Source organism: Zea mays, chromosome 7 (genome assembly GCF_902167145.1).
Source record: "Zea mays cultivar B73 chromosome 7, Zm-B73-REFERENCE-NAM-5.0, whole genome shotgun sequence".
Classification (NCBI taxonomy): Eukaryota; Viridiplantae; Streptophyta; class Magnoliopsida; order Poales; family Poaceae; genus Zea; species Zea mays.
In genome coordinates, this window is record NC_050102.1 from 106,243,320 (window position 1) to 106,259,312 (window position 15,993).

At 43.8% G+C, this 15,993-nt stretch overlaps 1 protein-coding gene across 1 annotated transcript; it reads right to left on the minus strand.

The window, feature by feature from the left end:
• Positions 1 to 3,689: 3,689 nt before the first annotated feature.
• On the minus strand, positions 3,690 to 4,501 carry LOC103634066 (pre-mRNA-processing factor 19). Its single transcript, XM_008655689.1, has 4 exons — positions 4,487 to 4,501; positions 4,110 to 4,214; positions 3,913 to 4,029; positions 3,690 to 3,819 (listed from the first exon to the last, which is right to left on the minus strand). Exons 1-4 carry the CDS (start codon positions 4,499 to 4,501, stop codon positions 3,694 to 3,696), a joined length of 363 nt encoding a protein of 120 aa, XP_008653911.1. The 3' UTR covers positions 3,690 to 3,693.
• Between the last annotated feature and the right edge of the window lie 11,492 nt (positions 4,502 to 15,993).

The window sequence follows — 15,993 nt, forward strand, 5'->3', positions numbered from 1 at the left end:
TAGGAAACTGCTTGATTGCTAGAAATACATGTAGGGGCCTCCCCCACCATTCACATAAATATGGTAAATATGCTATAAATAAACAAGAAAGCTGGATTTATATATTTCAATGGAATGGTCTGCAATAACATAAAAATGACCTTTGCTGGATTTCCCTTCCAGTTGATGGAGAACAATGTTAGATATGGGAAGTAAGCTTGATCCTGTAGAAAGAAATAGAAAGTACATATGATCCTTCATTGTTTTTACACAGACGTAACAAAAAATGTATGCTGAATAAATACAGACATTGAAAATCCATGATGACTAAAGATATATATTAACAAGATTGCAATGCACACAATAATTGTACAAAGCATTAAAAAATTAAGCACCGGAAAGAAAATAGTGTTACAGATTCATGTTCATACCTCTCAACACCTTTGTTGCAGACACAGAAGAGAAGAAAAATCTTTGAGAAAATTAGCATACAAAGAAAGTATCATCTCCAAACCTAGGGACCAAGCTCGGGGAGGTTCGGTAGATCGTCGAAGCCGGCGGCGCAGGCGCAACGACTTTCTATCAAAACTGTATACTTTTTCCCCTAATGTTTCTTAGTAATCAATTCATACAGATGATGAATATTCTAGCTTGGGGAATTAAATAAACACATGGACTTCTCTATTGCCTATTGTGTTTTTAGCATGGTTTTTATTTGATGGTCTTGTGTGCACTTGAATGGCAAATATTTGCATCTTCGGTCATGAGTTCATCTACATGAGAATTACTGTGTATCTCTAAATGGTATGGTTATGGACACAAATTGTTCAAAACAACTCCATTGTCATGTTTGTGGGTCTGTCTCAATCGAAGACACAATCAGTCCCCTACCTTTCTTGAGAAGATTAATTTTTGAATATATAACAGTAAACTAAGTACTTCTGCTAAAGTTTAAGAAGGAAATCTCGCGTCACTGAAGGCGCCTGACTCAGGTCCAAGCTACTGATGGTGCGTTCGAATCTCCCAAAAAAGAGACAGATCGACAGAATACACAAGCAGAAAATCACATCTGCGGTGGGGTGCTATGGGGGAGCAGTGGTACTCACGTAGATCCCTAGTTGTAGAGGTCGAGGAAGACAATGACGCGCTCGATGCCTCGACCTGGGCAGGAGAGCGAAAACTTCTTGTGCGCGACAACGACGACAGTGATGAGTTTAAAAAGTTAGTACCTTCCTAAGAAGAATAGCAACATCAGCCTATGCTAGGTAAATAATGATTTCAGATAGTGCTAGATATCGAGAATGCAAAATGCAGCATATGACTGAATTTGTGGTCTTAGACCTGTGCGTGGTGAATTAGGACTTACAGGCCATCTAAAATGCAGCAAAATGCAGAATTGAACTCCTGCTCTTGGTGACAGACCTACAAGCCATTTAAAAGGTGAGGATCTTGGTAAACAGTATAGTAGACAGTTTAGACAGTTTTTCCTCATTTCATCATCCCATCAAACATGCTAAAAAATTCAGAACTACTCCATTGTGAAGAAACATTTGGATTGTGATGTGTTACCACTGCTAAGTACATGTTGAGGACTGAAAAACACTACGGAGAGAGTTGGGGTGCATAATCTTAAGAAAGGCACCATAAAATTGATACTTCAATTTCAATACAAAAATATTGGTACTACCTGGTTAACAGGATCAAACATCAGTAAACGATGGAATAGAAGCATGGCATAAATAATGCACTCAGGTCCCAGGTTCCCGCATAAATAAACCACGCTTAATAGGGATTGCCCAGTAGTAAGGAGAGCTGTTACACAAACCTGCATATAAAACATTAAACCTCCATTACATCCAAGTAACTAAAGTTAGCAAGATACATTCTTAAATTCTTCGTATTTAGCCACTCACAAGTGCATTCATGGCACCAACCTTCTTGTGATGTTGGAATCCAAGTCATTTTTCACGAGACACAGAAACCAAATGAGGATGCTGAAGAAGGCCCACCAATACATTTACCTAGCGTTGAGTGGAGGCCGTGGTATAGATCAAAGTCCTCTATACCTCGCCCCCGCTCCCACATGTCCCCTTCCCTTTAACGAGTAGTAGAGATAACTTTTGCTAGAGATGGACCACAGGTAGAATCCTGTGCATATAATTTAATTGAAAATTAAAAGAAACATAATATATATTACTTTTCATTAAACTTTTGGAAGATATAATTAAAATTGAAAAGTGTTTTGTTATTACTCATACCAATAACAAAGATGTTTGTCACTAAATTCTTTTTTAAAACAAATATTCAACTTTGTCAAATAGCAGACTGATGCAAAGTGTATTTTTTTCCTTCATTGAAAATTTTGAGCTTTCAACTTACAATTGAAAAGTATTTTGGGTATCCCAAAAAGGATCTCTAAAAAAACCTAAAGATTACTATGAAATGAACATACCATGTGAACTATGGCTAAAAAACGAGACATGTGTATTAAGAAGCCAACTATGGCTAGGAGATCCCTTGGATGGCTAAAATGAGTTATCTGAACTATCTAGATTAGATAACTTTCAGTAACCTTCAACTCAAACCAAGAATCAGTCTGTCCAGTATCTGACCCATTTCCTAGATAAGAAAAAATATATCAGCTAAAGAATTGTTATATAGTAAGTAACAGAAATAGGAGTAGGAAAGAAAACATGCAGGCACAAACTACATCTTCTGAGCAACAGAAGAAAATCCCCTACCTGAAATGATTAAAGATACTCATGAACTAATCAAAGCATTCATGCTCGACCTACAGCAAGCGGTTTGACCATTCTGACATTGCCATATAATTGATGGATGAATTATGATGAATACTTATTCATTAACTTGAAACAACGTAGCTAGCAAATATAAAATTCACGTACAAGTATCAAGTAAAGCGAGATAACGGTGACTCACAATTTACGTCTATATTGTGAAGGTGACGACAACCTGTACTCTCTACAAAATTTTCATGAACATTGATTTGCATGGTCTTACACATGAACTTGCTCCCAAAGTGGGTGTAAGGTGACAAGAGTTTAAGAAAAAAATAGTATAGAATTAGTGGCACAGACAACATAATGAGCAATTAATTAATGGTAGAGTTTACATCTTGCTTTCTTTTGAAAAGAGTATTTTTTATATCATTTTGAACGAAGCAATGCAGTATGTGTGCAGTGTTTTTTCATCATTATATTTGCAGTGGGTTTAGATAATTTCCAAAACTTCAGCTCTCTATTGGGTCGTTGTCTTATGGGGTCTATAACTGTCTATTATATCTGAACCACCAATGGCAAGATAGTTTCCACTAAAATCAAATTCCACTGCAAGGAAAAAAATAACATACATCATATCATTAAACTCGCTCTTAAGAACCAAAAAAATCCAGTTAACAAGATTACAAATAAATTCTACATGAAGCAGATCCAAACAAAAGAATACAGTATCAAGGCAACAAGTTGATATTGCATTTCATACATCAAATGACCCTCTCCCGATAGCTATAATTATACATATCAGTATTGGTTGGCGTGCACCATTCTAACTGTTCATGGCCAAGTTACTTACCAGTATTGGTTGGCGTGTCCAAATCATAGGGAGAGAAAGTCCTAAAATTTCTTAATTTACGAAGATCCCAAAGCTTAACACCATCGTGAGCAGCAATCTGTAAAGTGATGGAAATATTAGAAACTAAATAAATTTGTCATTGTGCACGTAGCTTTTATCTAAATTACGTACCGCTAGGAAGTAACCATTTTCAGAGAAAGACATAGCAGTGACTGGTCCGACATGACCCTCAAACTTTGCGACATTTGACTACAGATAGAAATGTCATTATCAGACATGTTTTAAGAGCATGATCACCTAAAAACAAACTTGAATAAAGGACACCACAGTACCAAATCACACCTGAGCCTTCACGTCCCAAATTTTAACAACAGCATCAGTAGTTCCTGTTCCAAGGATAAGACCATCTGGATGGAAAGACGCAGATGTATATCCCTCTTGTCCTGAAGCCTCGCCAACCTGATAAAAATAATCATGCACAATGATATGCATACTCAAATGTAGTAAAAATATGTGTGCATGTGTGTGAGGGAGGTAACCTGTGTCAGGCAAGATCCTGTTGAAATATCATAGAAGCACCAAGAGTTATCCTTGGAAGCACTCACAAAATACTTCTGAGTCACATGTACTGTAACAGCTTCAACCTAACAGATTCAACCTGCAGTGGGTTAAGACAGTAGGCACTAACATTTCTACGGCATCACCAGGAAGGTCAGCGGACGATAGAGAGATACAGAGAGGAAGATCAAACGCACGTACGCAACTGCTGACGGCGTCCTCAACGGAGGTGAACGACGTCTTCACATGCCATCTATTCCGACGCGAGCGTCCGTCGAGACGAGATGCTTGGATCGCTGCGTCGGGGAGGAGAGATGTTTGGATCCCTGAGCGGGCCGGTGGTCGCGGATCCGAGGACGATTGCGAACGGCATGAGCGGGGCGGGCAATGGTGTCTCCGAGGGGGCTTGACGCTCGGCGGCTGCCTGGGCACCAGGGCGAGGAGGATGGGGCAGCGAAAGAGGCAGGATGGAGGGGAGAGCAAGGGCGGCGGTCACGGCGCCGAGTCGGGGGGCGGGGGCATGGTGCACCCTGTGGCCGAGGGCAGGGGGCGCGGTTTGGTGTGGGGCGAGATACCCGGCGGTGAGGTTGGTGGTGGGATCTGCGGACGTCTGCCGTCGAGTCACGGGCGGGGGCGGGATGCCGGGAGGAAGACGCGCGCGGGCGGGGGCGGGGTTGGTGGGGGCGCGTGCTCGCGAGTGGGAAAGGAAGGAAGACGCGCGCGGGCGGGCGGGGGCGGGGTTGGTGGGGGCGCGTGCTCGCGGGCGGGATGCAAGGAAGGAACGCGCCGGCGGGGGCGGGATGTAGGGAGGAAGACACGCGCGGGCGGGGGCACGGTGAGGCTTGGTGGACACCCTCGCTTATAAGGATTAGTAGAGATTTGCAAGTGATGCACATTTTTAGGGGGAGTTGTGTTACAACTTGACCCTTTGAGACTAACCGTGTGCTTGAGTTTTCTAAATTTAGTCTCAAAGGAGGATTGAAAGGGAAAAGGTGGACTTGGACCATGCAAGAATTCCACTGCACTCCGATGAAAGGGTAACTTATTCCAAGTTCATCTCCGTGCTCTTATTGCCTTTTTACTCTTAATTGAAAATTTTGGTGAGGCAATGGGGTTCAAGGGCCAAGATTGATCCCGTTTTGGTGCTTGATGCCAAAGGGGGAGAAAATAAGGCTAAAGCAATAAATGGATCAACTACCACTTGAGAATTTTGAAAATAGCAGAATAGATCTTTTGGTTTGTCAAAAATCTCTTATTGTCTTCTTGTCAAAAGTTTGTCTCTTGTGGGGAGAATATTATGGGAAATAGGGGGAGTTTTTGAATCAGTGGTCAATTTCTCTTGGAATATCTTTCTCTAGGCCTCAACAAGTGAATTTGACTTAGAGATAGGAAATTGAGTTTGATTTTCAAAAACAAACCAAGTGGTGGCAAAGAATGATCCAAATATGCCAAATTTGATTCAAAACAAATTTGTGTTCTCAAGTGAATTGATGTTGCACTTCTTTTAGTTGCTTTATGTTGTGTTGGCATAAATCACCAAAAAGGGGGAGATTGAAAGGGAAATGTGCCCTTGGGCCATTTCTAAGTATTTTGGTGATTTAGTGTCCAACACAAGTGCTTAAATGATAAACTATGCCAAATGGTGGATAAGGTGCAAATCAATACAAAGGTATGATTCTAGACTTAGTACATTGGTTTTTGTGTACTAACATGTTTGTCTAAGTGCTAGAATCAGAGAAAATACAATTGGAAAAGCTTGGCTCGAAGTAGCCAAGAGTCTGCTCAGTCTGGGTGCACCGGACTGTCCGGTGGTGCACCGGACAGTGTTCGGTGGTGCATCGGACAGTGTCCGGTGCGCCAGGCTGGCGTCTGTCAACTGGCTGCTCTCGGGTTTCGTCGGCGGCGTAAGGCTATAAATCACCAGACTGTCCGGTGGTGCACCGGACTGTTCGGTGAGCAAACAGTCGGCCGGGCCAACGGTCGGCCGCGTAATCCGCGCGCGACGCGTGGCAGAGCCAACGGTCAGAAGGGGGCACCGGACTGTCCGGTGTGCACCGGACAGTGTCTGGTGCGTCAACGGCTCTAAATATCCAACGGTCGGCTTCGCCAAAGAAGGAAAGAAATCCGCACCGGACTGTCCGGTGCGCCAGGCGACAGAAGGCAAGAATTGCCTTCCTAGAATGCTCTCAACGGCTCCTAGCTGCCTTGGGGCTATAAAAGGAACCCCTAGGCGCATGGAGGAGAACACCAAGCATTCTCTAAGCATTCCTAAGCACCAAGACTTCAATTCCGCGCATTCGATTCTTTGTGATAGCAACTAGAGCTCCATTTGAGTAGAGCACTCTTTGAGTTGTGTTGAGAGCTCGTGTTGCGACTTGTGTGCGTATTGTCGCTCTGATTTTGTGTCTTGCGTGCGTTGCTCATCCCTCCCTTATTTCATGCTTCTTTGTGAACACCTTTGTAAGGGCGAGAGGCTCCAAGCTGTGGAGATTCCTCGCAAGCGGGATATAGTAAAGTGAAAGCAAAACACCGTGGTATTCAAGTGGGTCTTTGGACCGCTTGAAAGGGGTTGAGTGCAACCCTCATCCGTTGGGACGCCACAACGTGGAGTAGGCAAGTGTTGGACTTGGCCGAACCACGGGATAAACCATTGTGCCATCTCTGTGTTGATATTCTTGTGGTTATCGTGTTGTGCAAGAACTCCTTTCTAGCCACTTGGCTTTATTGTGCTAACTCTTAACCAAGTTTTGTGGATTAAGTTTAAAGTTTTTACAGGATCACCTATTCACCCCCCCCTCTAGGTGCTCTCAGCTAACCCGACTTGTAGTTGTGCTTAAGTTTATAAATTTCAGATTCACCCTATTCACCCCCTCTAGGCGACTTTCAATTGGTATCAAAGCCCGGTGCTTCATTAGAGCTTAACCACTTGAAGTGATGTCGGGAGATCACGCCAAGAAGATGGTGATCGGCGGTGAGAAGTCCGCTACAAGCCACGAGAAGGCTTCATCAAGGGAGTCCGCCAACAAGAAGAAGGATGGACCCCCTTCACGCATTCGATCACACAAGAGTGGCGAGAAGAAGAAGAAAATGAAGAAAGTGGTCTACTACGAGACCGACTCTTCCTCACCCTCTACATCCGGATCCGACGCCGCGTCCGTAACTTCTAAGCGCCAAGAGCGCAAGAAGTATAGTAAGACCCCCCTATGATATCCTCTCATTCCTAAGCATACTCCATTACTTTCCGTTCCATTAGGCAAACCACCGACTTTTGACGGTGAAGATTATTCTAGGTGGAGTGATATGATGAGATATCACCTAACCTCACTCCACAAAAGTATATGGGATGTTGTTGAGTTTGGTGTACAGGTACCATCCGTAGGGGATGAAGATTATGATGAGGACGAGGTGGCCCAAATCGTACATTTCAACTCCCAAGCCACCACTATACTCCTCACCTCTCTAAGTCGAAAGGAGTATAACAAGGTGCAAGGATTGAAGAGCGCCAAGGAGATTTGGGACATACTCAAGACCGTGCACGAAGGAGACGAGGTGACCAAGATCACCAAGCGGGAGACGATCGAGGGGGAGCTCGGTCGCTTCCGGCTTCGCCAAGGGGAGGAGCCACAAGAGATGTACAACCGGCTCAAGACCTTGGTGAACCAAGTGCGCAACCTCGGGAGCAAAAAATGGGATGACCATGAAATGGTCAAGGTTATTCTTAGATCACTCGTTTTTCTTAACCCTACGCAAGTTCAATTAATATGTGGTGATCCTAGATACACACTAATGTCTCCCGAGGAAGTAATAGGAAAATTTGTGAGCTTTGAGTTGATGATCAAAGGCTCAAAGAAAATCATCGAGCAAGATGGCCCGTCCACGCCCGAAGCACAACCGGTCGCATTCAAGACAACAGAGGAGAAGAAGGAAGAGTCTACATCAAGTAGACTCCCCATTGACGCCTCCAAGCTCGACAATGAGGAGATGTCGCTCATCATCAAGAGCTTCCGTCAAATCCTCAAGCAAAGGAGGGGGAAGGACTACAAATCCCGCTCCAAGAAAGTGTGCTACAAGTGTGGTAAGCCCAGTCACTTTATTGCAAAATGTCCATTATCAAGTGACAGTGACAGGGGCGACGACAAGAAGGGCAAGAGGAGAGAAAAGAAGAGATACTACAAGAAGAAGGGCGGCGATGCCCATGTGTGCCGCGAGTGAGACTCCGACGAGAGCTCCACCGACTTCTCCTCCGACGAGGACGCCGCCAACATCGCTGTCACCAAAGGACTCCTCTTCCCCAATGTCGGCCACAAGTGCCTCATGGCAAAGGACGGCAAAAGGAAGAAGGTAAAATCAAGATCCTCCACTAAATATGCATCTTCTAGTGATGAAGATAATTCTAGTGATGAGGAGGATAATTTACGCACCCTTTTTGCCAACCTAAACATGCAACAAAAGGAAAAATTAAATGAATTAATTAGTGCTATTCATGAGAAGGATGAACTCTTGAACTCTCAAGAGGACTTCCTAATTAAAGAAAACAAGAAGCATGTTAAGGTTAAAAATGCTTACGCTCTAGAAGTAGAGAAATGTGAAAAACTATCTAGTGAGCTAAGCACTTGCCATGATATTATTGCCAACCTTAGAAATGAAAATGCTAAAATAATTGCTAAGGTTGATTCAAATGTTTGTGATGTTTCAATTCCCAATCTTAGAGATGATAATGTTAGTCTACTTGCTAAGATTGAAGAATTGAATGTCTCTCTTGTTAGCCTTAAAAATGAGAATGAAAAATTAATTGCTAAGGCTAAAGACTTAGATGTTTGCAATATTTCCATTTCCAATCTTAGAAGTGAAAATGACATTTTACATGCTAAGATTGTTGAACTAAAAACTTGCAAACCCTCTACATCTACCGTTGAGCATGTTTCCATTTGTACTAGGTGTAGAGATATTAATGTTGATGCTATTCATGATCACCTAGCCTTAATTAAGAAACAAAATGATCACATAGCTCAACTTAATGCTAAGATTAATTAGCATGACTTAGAAAATGAAAAATTTAAATTTGCTAGAAGCATGCTCTATAGTGGGAGACGCCCTGACATCAAGGATGGCATTGGCTTCCAAAAGGGAGACAATGTCAAACTTAATGCCCCTCCTAAAAGATTGTCTAATTTTGTTAAGGGCAAGGCTCCCATGCCTCAGGATAACGAGGGCTACATTTTGTACCCTGTCGGTTACCCCGAGCATAAAATTAGGAGAATTCACTCTAGGAAGTCTCACTCTGTCCCTAATCATGCTTTTATGTATAAGGGTGAGACATCTAGTTCTAGGCAATCAACCCGTGCAAAATTGCCTAAGAAGAAAACTCCTATTGCATCAAATGATTCTAACATTTCATTTAAAACTTTTGATGCATCTTATGTTTTGACTAACAAATCCGGCAAAGTAGTTGCCAAGTATGTTGGGGGCAAACACAAGGGGTCAAAGACTTGTGTTTGGGTACCCAAAGTTCTTGTATCTAATGTCAAAGGACCCAAAACCGTTTGGGTACCTAAAATCAAGAACTAAATTTGTTTTGTAGGTTTATGCATCCGGGGGCTCAAGTTGGATCATCGATAGCGGGTGCACAAACCACATGACAGGGGAGAAGAAGATGTTCTCTTCCTACGAGAAAAACCAAGATCCCCAACGAGCTATCACATTCGGGGATGGAAATCAAGGTTTGGTCAAAGGATTGGGTAAAATTGCTATATCATCTGACCATTCCATTTCCAATGTTTTTCTTGTAGATTCTTTAAATTACAATTTGCTTTCCATTTCTCAATTATGTAAAATGTGTTACAACTGTCTTTTTACAGATATAGGTGTTACTGTCTTTAGAAGAAATGATGATTCAGTAGCATTTAAGGGAGTGTTAGAGGGTCAGCTATACTTAGTAGATTTTGATAGAGCTGAACTCGACACTTGCTTAATTGCTAAGACTAACATGGGCTGGCTCTGGCATCGCCGACTAGCACATGTTGAAATGAAGAATCTTCACAAGCTTCTAAAGGGAGAACACATTTTGGGACTAACAAATGTTCATTTTGAGAAAGACAGGGTTTGTAGCGCATGTCAGGCAGGGAAGCAAGTTGGTGTTCATCATCTACACAAGAACATCATGACGACTGATAGGCCACTCGAGCTCCTACACATGGACCTATTCGGCTCGATAGCTTACATAAGCATCGGCGGGAGTAAGTACTGTCTAGTTATTGTGGATGATTATTCTCGCTTCACTTGGGTGTTCTTTTTGCAGGAAAAATCTCATACCCAAGAGACCTTAAAGGGATTCTTGAGACGGGCTCAAAACAAGTTCGGCTTAAGGATCAAGAAAATAAGAAGCGACAACGGGACGGAGTTCAAGAACTCTCAAATCAAAAGCTTTCTTGAGGAGGAGGGCATCAAGCATGAGTTCTCTTCTCCCTACATGCCACAACAAAATGATGTAGTGGAGAGGAAGAATCGAACTCTATTGGACATGGCAAGAACCATGCTTGATGAGTATAAGACTTCGGATCGGTTTTGGGCCGAAGCAGTCAACACCGCGTGCTACGCCATCAACCGATTGTATCTACACCGAATCCTCAAGAAGACATCGTATGAACTCCTAACCGGTAAAAAGCCCAATGTTTCGTATTTTAAAGTCTTTGGTAGCAAATGTTTTATTCTTGTTAAGAGAGGTAGAAAATCTAAATTTGCTCCTAAGGCTGTAGAAGGCTTTTTACTAGGATATGATTCAAACACAAGGGCATATAGAGTCTTTAACAAGTCCTCTGGGCTAGTTGAAGTCTCTTGTGACATTGTGTTTGATGAGATTAACGGCTCTCAAGTAGAGCAAGTTGATCTTGATGAGCTAGATGATGAAGAGGCTCCATGCGTCGCGCTAAGGAACATGTCCATTAGAGATGTGTGTCCTAAAGAATCCGAAGAGCCTCCAAATGCACAAGATCAACCATCTTCCTCCATGCAAGCATCTCCACCAACTCAAGATGAGGATGAAGCTCAAAATGATGAAGGAGAAGATCAAGAAGTTGAGCCACCTCAAGAGGAGAGCAATGATCAAGGGGGAGATGCCCATGATCAAGATGAGGAAGATGAACAAGTTTCAAAGCCGCCACACCCAAGAGTCCACCAAGCAATACAACGAGATCACCTCGCGAACACCATCCTCGGCGATATTCAAAAGGGGGTAACTACTCGATCTCGTGTTGCTCATTTTTGTGAACATTACTCTTTTATTTCCTCTATTGAGCCACACAGGGTAGAGGAAGCACTTCATGATTCGGATTGGGTGGTGGCAATGCAAGAGGAGCTCAACAATTTCACAAGGAATGAGGTATGGCATTTAGTTCCACGTCCTAACCAAAATGTTGTAGGAACCAAGTGGGTATTCCGCAACAAGCAAGATGAGCATGGTGTGGTGACAAGGAACAAAGCCCGACTTTTGGCCAAGGGATATTCATAAGTCGAAGGTTTGGATTTCGGTGAAACCTATGCACCCGTAGCTAGGCTAGAATCAATTCGCATTTTACTTGCCTATGCTACTTACCATGGCTTCAAGCTTTACCAAATGGACGTGAAGAGTGCCTTCCTCAATGGACCAATCAAGGAGGAGGTCTATGTTGAGCAACCTCCCGGCTTTGAAGATAGTGAGTATCCTAATCACGTATATAAACTCTCTAAGGCGCTTTATGGGCTCAAGCAAGCCCTAAGAGCATGGTATGAATGCCTAAGAGACTTTCTTATCACTAATGGCTTCAAAGTCGGAAAAGCCGATCCTACTCTATTCACTAAAACACTTGCGAATGATTTGTTTGTATGCCAAATTTATGTTGATGATATTATATTTGGGTCTACTAACGAATCTACATGTGAAGAATTTAGTAGGATCATGACACAAAAATTCGAGATGTCTATGATGGGGGAGTTAAAGTACTTCTTAGGATTTCAAGTGAAGCAACTCCAAGAGGGCACCTTCATTAGCCAAACGAAGTATATTCAAGACATTCTAAACAAGTTTGGAATGAAGGATGCCAAGCCCATCAAGACACCCATGGGAACTAATGGGAACCCATGGGAACCAATGCCAAGCCCAACAAGCTTTTATATGCTATGACTAATGTATTTTCAAGTATATTTCAAACCAAGTCATAGATTGAAAGGGAATTGGAGTCTTCGGCGAAGACAAAGGCTTCCACTCCACTCCATCGAAATTACTCATCCTTCGCCATCACTCCGCGCCACTCTCCAACTTTGGTATAATCTTCACTCATATTTTGTTCGCCAAAGGGGGAGAAAGTAGTTAAAAGGGCTTATATTTCACTCAAGTATCCGTTTTTGGCGATTCATGCCAAAGGGAGAGAAAGTATTAGCCCAAAGCAAAAGGACCGCACCACCACCAATTTTCAAAAATTTAAGTTAAGAAAAGAGTTTTCAAATGATGATTTTTTTTAATTAGTATCTTATTTTTGATAGAATTTCAAATTGATACAACCCTTTCAAAACTAATATCTAAAACCCTCTTGAACACTAAGAGGAGGATTTTATTGAGGGGGAGTTTTGTTTAGTCAAAGGAAAAGCATTTGAAACAGGGGGAGAAAATCTCAAATCTTGAAAATGCTTCTCAAAATCTTATTCATTTACCTTTGACTATTTGCAAAAGGACTTTGAAAAGAATTTACAAAAGAATTTGCAAATACAAAACATGTGGTGCAAGCGTGGTCCAAAATGTTAAAAATAAAGAAACAATCCATGCCTATCCTATGAGAATTTATATTGGATCAATTCTAAGTAACCTTTGCACTTACATTATGCAAACTAGTTCAATTATGCACTTCTATAGTTGCTTTGGTTTGTGTTGGCATCAATCACCAAAAAGGGGAGATTGAAAGGGAAATAGGCTTACACCTTTTCCTAATTGATTTTGGTGGTTGAATTGCTCAACACAAATAATTGGACTAACTAGTTTGCTCTAGATTATGAGTTCTACAGGTGCCAAAGGTTCACAACAAACCAATAAAAAGACCGAGAAAGGATTCAAATATAAAGAGCTAAAGTCAGCCGAAGTGTGCCCTGGTCTGACGCACCGGACAGTGTCCGGTGCACCAGGGACTCCAACTCCGAACTGCTCACCTTCAGGAATTCTGGAGGCCGCTCCGCTATAATTCACCGGACTGTCCGGTGGCGCTTCGGACTGTCCGGTGTGCCAGCGGAGCAACAACTACTTCGCGCCAACGGTCGTCTGCAGAACGCATTGAATGCGCTACAGTGCGCGCCAGAGTCAGAGTAGAGCTAGATGGCACACCGGACACTGAACAGTGCCTGTCCGGTGCACCACCGGACTGTCCAGTGGCCCAGAAGACAGAAGCTCCAACGGTCGGAATCCAACGGCCAGGTGACATGGCAGGAGCACCGGATAGTGTCCGGTGGCGCACCGGACTGTCCGGTGCGCCATGCGACAGCAGCCTTCACCAAACGGCTAGTTTGGTGGTTAGGGCTATAAATACCCCCAACCACCCACCATTCATTGCATCCAAGTTTTCCAACTTCCTACACCTTACAAGAGCTATAGCATTCAATACAAGACACACCAAAGAGATCAAATCCTCTCCCAAGTCCATAATTCATTCCAAATCAAATAGTGACTAGTGAGAGAGTGACTTGTGTTCATTTGAGCTCTTGCGCTTGGATTGCTTCTTTTTCATTCTTTCTTGTGATCAACTCAATTGTAACCGAGGCAAGAGACGACAATTGTGTGGTGGTCCTTGCGGGGACTTTGTGTCCCGTTTGATTGAGAAGAGAAGCTCACTCGGTCTAAGTGACCGTTTGAGAGAGGGAAAGGGTTGAAAGAGACCCGGTCTTTGTGACCACCTCAACGGGGAGTAGGTTTGCAAGAACCAAACCTCGGTAAAACAAATCCTTGTGTCTCACTCTTTATTTGCTTACGATTTGTTTTTCACCCTCTCTCGGACTCGTTCATATCTCTAACGCTAACCCGGCTTGTAGTTGTGCTTAAGTTTATAAATTTCAGATTCACCCTATTCACCCCCTTCTAGGCGACTTTCACTTAATCAAGGCCAGGTGGGGGTCCGGAGCCGACACGTGTCTGGACCATACCGTGTACGCTTCTGCTCCCCGCTCAGGCGGAGACCCGATGCTGCCACGTGGCCTACTGCCCGTGACGTAAGCCAGCGGGCGGAGCCTGACGTAAGGGCTCTGGGCCGCGCGGCCCCTGCATTTATTGCGGATAAGGCACGCCGTCTGTCCATTCCACTGGCAGGTGATGTGCCGCCTCGGCATTTAATGAGCCATGTCCATTCCACTGGCAGGCATTTAATGAGCCATGTCCTCTCCACTCTGCTGGCAGGCGGCGACCAGGCCATCCCGCAGGCGGCGTGCCTGTCCATTCCATTGGCAGGCAGTACGCCCGTGCTGCGGCGTACACTATGCTCATCATGACTCGCACGTTACCGATGAAGCAGCCGCGAGATATTAATACTATATGAGCTACAGACATTATGGCGCTCGGAGATCTTCTGGGCGATACTGGCATTGGATACTTCTATAATGTATTCCCTCCGTTTTGCTCCTAGCCCCACATGTCGGGGCTCAGTATCCTTGTACGTGCCCCCTCTTGAGCTATAAAAGGGAGGGCACACGACGTTACAAGGCAGACTCACTTACACGCTCACTTAGACTCTCAAGCTCTCAAGCTTTCAGACACTCTCAATACAACACACAGTGGAGTAGGGTATTACGCTCCGGCGGCCCGAACCACTCTAAGTCCTCGTGTCTCCTCGTGTTCTTCCTGAATCCATCTAGCAGGCAAAACGCTTAGGCCCCTCCTCATCTAAGGATTTAGGGCGGGTGCGTTCCGCCATCCAGCCGGAGAATTTCCTCTCCGACAGACATCATGTCCAAGTCACAACGCTCCTAATTCCCCACCGTGGACCACCCCTTCTAGCCTTGCTGGCTTCATGTGCTGTGCTTCGTGCCTTCTTCTAAGTCTCATAGGTCGTAGCATCATTGACGGTTGACCACTAGCTACCTATAGGGCTGGGTAAAAGAAACCGCTACCCATTATCCAAACCTTATTTACTCGAACTCGGATTCGAATTATCTGAACCCGAATTAACCGATCACTAATTCAGATAATATATCTAAAAACCTGATTTAAGTATGCATAATTCGGGTTATGAGCCCCGATAGCCAATTTTTCTGAATTACCCGAATTACCCAAACTCTTATATTATTGTAATGTGATTATAAATTTACAGTGTACTATATAAAAACCTGATTTGCCTTGCCTGCGTCTTGCTCCTGGGCTGCGGCTTGGCCTCTGTCTGCTGGCGTCTCTACTCTTGCGGCTGCTGCCTTCCCTGGCCTACATGACCACTCCTTTGGTGGCTAGGGCCTCTCCTGATCTCCTCTGGTGTGCACGCTGTGCCTTGCTACTGTGTGTATCTCCTTGCATACCACCTGAAGGCTGAAGAGCAGTAGAACCATTGTACTTTACTCGGCGCACAATAGGAAAAGCCATGATGTGCCTGCCCTGCACGGCTGCACCGGACGGCAAGCCACGGCCAGCAACCTCTCAATCTCGGATAGACCTCCTTTACCTGTATCATCAACCAGGAGACGCGCAGGTAATTCGGGACAACCCGAACCCGAATTCCGAAAATTCGGGTAAAGGTTATGAACGGGTATGTTTCAGATCCTTATTTTTATTACCCAAATTTTTAATTACTCGAATTAATCGATCCAAAAATGTCGGGTAACCCGAATGCCTAGCCTGGCTACCCATTACAAGCTCCAGTGCCCTTA

Excerpts from the sequence above, each read along its gene's own strand:
- LOC103634066 (XM_008655689.1), bottom strand. Across the intron at positions 4,030-4,109 it reads CAGGATCTTGCCTGACACAG|GTTGGCGAGGCTTCAGGACA; the intron begins GTTACCTCCCTC and ends TATTTTTATCAG. Across the intron at positions 3,820-3,912 it reads TTTGGGACGTGAAGGCTCAG|TCAAATGTCGCAAAGTTTGA; the intron begins GTGTGATTTGGT and ends TTCTATCTGTAG.